The sequence below is a fragment of the Austrofundulus limnaeus genome, unplaced genomic scaffold (genome assembly GCF_001266775.1).
Source record: "Austrofundulus limnaeus strain Quisiro unplaced genomic scaffold, Austrofundulus_limnaeus-1.0 Scaffold93, whole genome shotgun sequence".
In the NCBI taxonomy this organism is placed as follows: domain Eukaryota; kingdom Metazoa; phylum Chordata; class Actinopteri; order Cyprinodontiformes; family Rivulidae; genus Austrofundulus; species Austrofundulus limnaeus.
The window spans coordinates 1,273,215-1,279,088 of NW_013952495.1; the positions used below are offsets into that span (position 1 = coordinate 1,273,215).

Genomic DNA, 5,874 nt, shown 5'->3' on the forward strand with positions numbered 1-5,874 from the left:
CTCTCTCTCTCTCTCTCTCTCTCTCTCTCTCTCTCTCTCTCTCTCTCTCTCGCTCCCCTCTGACACTGACAGGGGCAAAATACCTCTGCATTAAAGGGAACAACATTTCCAGCAGGTGACAAGGCTTCATGCTATGGATTTCAGAACAAACAACAGTTTTATAGAATATTCATGACACACCAGGCTGGTGTTGCTTAGGAGACATGCATACAGCTCATGTTTATATGTCTACAAGCAGATGGTGATTATACCCGGAGATTTTGAGGACCATTCAAATCATCATTTCTTTCTCAGCAAACACTTGTGACTATAGCCAGGAAGTACAAACAAATCAACAGCTATTGATTATAACAACCACAGAATATGGCTGTCTGATGGGGAAATTATAAAACTTGTCTGAAAGGTTGCAATCAATTTTAATGTTATTAAAAGACGGGTTTACAGTTGTGTCTAAGTTCAACTCTTTCATAAACATGAATATATTTAAGCATTTTTGTTTACAATAAGTTTTTATAAAACATGTAATTCTTCTGAAAGGCAAGCTAAATTTCCAACAGTCATCTAATGTTTTTCTTAAGACTTTAGGGGATGGTTCAGATTTTTGTGAGCCGTGTAAAAGATTTCTGAACAATTAACATCTTACCAGTTTTAGACAGCTTTTTGAATGACCTCAGTTTGGAGGAAGAGAGTTTATTCTGGGCAGATTAACAAGCTAACAGCAGATCTGAGTGTGGCCAAGAACAAAGTGAGACTGATGCTATCTAACAGGAAGTGCTACAGCTAGCTGCTGCTATTGATATTTAAGGTGGCAAAAACATAATAATCATGTAAAGCAAAATTGATGACAATGAAAAAGTTTATAAAATAGGGTTTAGTTAAACTGCTATTACTGCTTTTAAAGCCATTATTTTAAGAAAGCAACATTCTACTTTGGTTTTGACTACAGCTGATCGACAAACCGTTTTATCACCACAATGTATGTGTGCGCAACAGTCACAATGGAGGTCATGTGGTGTAGGAGGCAAATTAAACAAATGTGTTATCAAAGGACTAAACTACTTAACAGTTGTGTTTTATGGCTTTTATTTTGAAGAGTTTCTTATGACTGGCAAAATTTAAAACTTTCATTTTGTGGTAAAATTCCTGGGGTAATACTGGCTATGTATTTTGGAGAAGTGTTTCCATAATCGTGAAGCCCAGCTGGAATTAATCATTAGTTCATCAATTAAGTCAAAAAATGAACAAATTCTCCAAACTGATGTCATTCAAAGCTACCTACAACAGGTAAGATACTTACTGTCCATAACCTTATCATAGCACCCTACTTCAGAGAACCAGGTAAGAAATGTGCACAAATACAACTTTCATTTTGCTTTCCCTCTATAAATCATCTCAGAAAAAAAATCCTGTCCAGGGAAATTCAAAGAAACTGTTTTATATCAAGAAAACACACCCACTCAATTTACATTAGTCAGATTGTTCAGCTTCAAGTTAACGTCACCTTAAGGGCTTCTTGTTTTTTTTTTTTTCTGTTAAGATAACGTCTGAGCATTAATCTCAATGTCTTTACCATCATATCATATGCTGAAAGTGTAAACTCACTTTTTTAGATTTCTTAGGTAATAGTTCTTGCATTTTATTCATTTCAGTAAAAAAAATTACAAACAAAAAACAATACAAATAAAATCAAATTAAAGGCAACAGAAGAAGAAAAATATCTTATGACATCTGCTCCTATTTACAAAAAAATTATGTTAATTTCAAACAATAAAACAAAAAAAATAATGTTTTCATACTTCTGATGTTTTAAGACCAATATAAAAAAATGTCTTTACTGTTTATCAAAAAGCTGCAAATGACTACACAATAATTTCTTCCTAATTAGTTTGATTATAACATTTTATGAAGTAACTAGCAGAGAGCTGTGAGTGTGCATTGAGAGCTTTACCAGTTGAATCAGAAAATCAGAAAATCAGCAGCAACAAAACACAAAAGCAGGTAAACTGCCATCAGGAACTTTAAGTGAGCATTAACACTTATGACCCAACTGTCCCTCCTGTCAGGTTTTACACTCTTTCTTCAGCTACCAGTGCAACATAGATCACTTCTTCAAGCTCAAATAGGGCACTTAAAAATTGTTGAATAAAACCAGCTGATGGATTGTGATGCTGGAAACTTTTAGCCTTTTGACAGCTTTATACGTTTTCACATTCCCAAAAACTATTAAGGCAGAAACTAAAGACAACAAATAAGAAAGACATTTAATTGGCATTCAAATCCACAACCACATAATTGTATCTGAAGAATTGATCTCGTGTCCTTACATCTTCCCACCCACGTCCAGGAGTCCAGGAGATGACGTCCAAGAAGGGGTTCGCCAGGTAACCATCGCTGTTGAAGGAATAGTCTTGACGACCAAGCGTGATGTTGCCGAAATACCTGAAAGGTTGACATCAGAGTTGGAACAGACAGTGAGATGATGTGTAAGAAATTACATTGCATTTATACGATAAAGGTTCTCTTAAACGGTAAAAAACCTGAAATTCTTATGCTGCATTTGATTAAATAAAATGCCCGCCAGGTTCTTTTCGGCTTGAAGCTAATTCACAGGAGCTGTGTGGTGGCAGTCAGGGATTGTTAATCAAATCCACAAACAAATGATCACACACACGGAACTGTCAGGATCTTTGGAATCAAACGGCTCCTAATCTCTGCATTGGCTTCAATCTCTATAGTGGGTCTGATAATCACAGACGTGTCTTCGAATGTTCTCTTTATGTCACCTTCTTGGCTTCAAAACAAACAAGCACAAATCTGAAAGCTTTTTTAGTCGCATGACAGAAAGCTTCAGGTGGAACAGCAGCTTGCAGTTGCAGACAGTGAACAGCAGGTAGCAGTGCTAAAAGACTAGAAACACAAACACCTTCCTTCTCTGCTCCTGGACATAGATTCTAAACAGACAGAAGAATTCATTAATCATTTCTCCATAATTGCCTCTCTGTTGGTGCTCAGAATCATTTACAAAATTTACTGCAAATAAACTAATTAATTAGATATTCAGCCCACTTTCTGCAACCAAATTTAGCAGTTTCACTAATATCATGTGTGAGCCACATACTGTATATACATCTGGGCTAAGAATGACTCATTTAGAAAATGAATTGTGAAGATAACAAGAATCACTTGTGCGACCTGGTTGAGTGTGTTGCTGTGTGTTTGAACAGCCTATAAGGAATATATTAAAACCAGCTCATTAATATACATGAGACATGGTCTGCTTGCTACAGATGCTACGGTAATTTTGCCAACTCACAACTACACACAGCAACAACATCTATTTTGCATGGATGATAGCCAGACCAAATTCAGATATCTCCTGTGTGTGCGCTCTCTGACACTGGATCTGCTAATTCCACCCATAGATCTGTCAGCTAATTCTGGCCTTGAACCAAATTTTCTTTTCCTAGAATTTCACTTCATGCCGCCTCGATTTCTTGTTTCCTCTCATTTAATATATTTTGTCCAGAGCCTGCCAGCTATCTTGTACTTCTTTTGATTTTGTCATTTCGCTTATCGGTCTTACCCCAAGGTGTGTAAAGTACTTGAAAAAATGTGCAAGTAAAAATAACTTAACAGAAAATGACTTCAATGAATTTCATTAATAAATAAAAGGTATTTAAGTAAAAGTCATAAAGATGCTAACAATAATCGGGGGGGGGGGGTATTTTTAACACACTGAGAAATGAAGTGTTGAATTTAAAAGTTATGTCAACTGGTTCCACTAAACCGAGTTGATGGAATGTAAAGCAACTTGCTCAACTCTAGTTGATCTATGTGTTTCTTATGTGCATTTTAGCTTCATAGTGTTTTTATTAAGTGTGTTGTAATCATTATTTTGTAATTATGTAGTTTTACTTTTATTCCTTTAGGGTGACTTTTGCCATCAGTCTAAAAACTGCAGGTGAAAAGTAGCCTTCTTGCTAACTTTGGAATAGTTACAGATATTTTATTAATATAAATTGTCCCTGTAATAAAAAAATAAATAAAAATAAATGAACTATTTTCATGATGAGTTCTGGTCATATTTAAATTTGTAATTTGTAACAAGGTTAAATTTTGAGTAAAGAAGTAAAATGTTTTGAATGAATCAAAAAATATTGATAAAATTACAGTTCCTCAAAAAAATGACTTATGTGCTGTAAGGAAGTAAATGTACTTTGTTGATACACTCCTTTGGTCTTACCTCATCCTGCTTCGCAGTCTTTGGGTCTGATTGGCATCCGTCATGCACGTGGTGACAAAGTTTGGCCCACCCGGGGTTCCATATTCCTTCCGCATCGCCAATGCCCCGTGAGTCAGCACAGACACTCCCTGAGCGATCCGTCGGCGGGGCTCGTCCCTCCAGCCCTGAGGCCGTACGGCGAACAAGGCCCGAGGCAGGCTCTCCATGCCCAGACCCGAGAGAGCCGGGCCCACCGCGAACCACATGTGCGAGGGTCCGGCCTGACCGGCGGCCCAGGCAGCACGAAAGACCAGCTCGGCCTCCTCCTGAGAGCAGTACAGCAAACGCACCTGGGAGGACAGAGAGTAGGCAGGGAGGGGACAGGAACAGAGGGAGACACACACACATATACACTCCAGTGAGATAAGGAGGGGAAAGGGGAGACAAGGAGTAAGACAGAGGGTGGGAAAAGTTAGGGGAGGAAGGGGTATAGAGCTGGAGAGGAGGTGCACCTGAGTGGGAGAGGATGGAGATGGATAGAAAAAGCCATATCAACAAATAACAAGAACGCTGGAAGAGGTAAGGGAAGAGATAGCGGTAAGGCGATGTGATAAGGTTTATGGAAGTCGGGTGTGTGATTTAAAAAGAAAAGCGCACACACCAGAAAGAGGGAGGACTGTGTGGCTGCGTGTGCTAAGCTGGAGGTACAAAATGCAATGGAGGTCAGTGCTTAATGAGCTTGAGCTTGATGAAACAAGTTACTGCAATGAATAATGAAAACAGGGTGAAAACAAGAAAGGGGAAATGAAACTGCTGTAAGTGGTGGAGCACAGAAAAAAATTGCAAGGGGGGGTAGTAAAAAAGACGGAGAACAGCTGAGGGAAAACGAGGGGGAAAAAGGTTAAACTTCAAAATATGTTTTTATAAAAGCAGAGTAGAGGAGAGAGGACAACAAGAGACGATAGGAGATAAATGGAGATGGAGGGAAGTCATCAAAGATGGAAGTCACTCCTTAGAGATTGGACAAGGGAGGCAGGGGTGGTGAAGAAAAGCAAAAGGAATGCATATTTTTGTCAAATTGGTGCCAGGACAGACAAAAGACAGTTGCGAAAAAAAGGCGCAACAAAAGAGAGAAAAGTATATATATTAAAAAGACAATATAGAAAGACAACAGTGACCTTGGATGAGCTCTCTGCAGTAAATACTAAAGTATGAAGGGATGAGAAGAGAGGGAGGAGGAAGGGTGGAAATTGACCAAAATGGAGGTTTTAAGGGGTTACAAGGAAAATAGAGAAAGACGGAAAGACAGTATTGACAAGACAGAGATGGAGCTGAGGAGAAAAATGGAAGAAGACAGCAAGGGTAAACGCTGACAAATACTCAGAGAGAAGAAGGGATGCATTTAGCATGGAGGGAAAATGCAAAATCTGATGGACAGGAGGCAAAAGAACTGAAGGACAAACCGAGGGAGACAACTCTTTCAAGCAATAGAGAGGAGGTGGTCAGGGATACAGACAGAAAGCACATTTTGAGACTTGAGCCTTCATTGAATTTTGAACTGTAATGGCTTGGCAAAACAATTCTGCCTGTGTGCCAATAAACCTCCGGTGAATTAGGCAGGGACTGGGAGCGACGGTGTGTGTGTGTGTGTG

At 38.8% G+C, this 5,874-nt stretch overlaps 1 protein-coding gene across 1 annotated transcript in view; it reads right to left on the bottom strand.

Annotated features, from left to right (window-relative positions):
* Window positions 1-5,874, bottom strand: part of grin2db (glutamate receptor, ionotropic, N-methyl D-aspartate 2D, b) — a gene marked incomplete at its 5' end in the record, with an annotated part of 68,455 nt that overhangs the window by 57,778 nt on the left and 4,803 nt on the right. Inside the window, 2 exon segments of the mRNA XM_014012673.1 lie at window positions 2,325-2,439; window positions 4,244-4,572. Of these exon segments, the coding sequence (XP_013868127.1) occupies window positions 2,325-2,439; window positions 4,244-4,572 (444 nt within the window).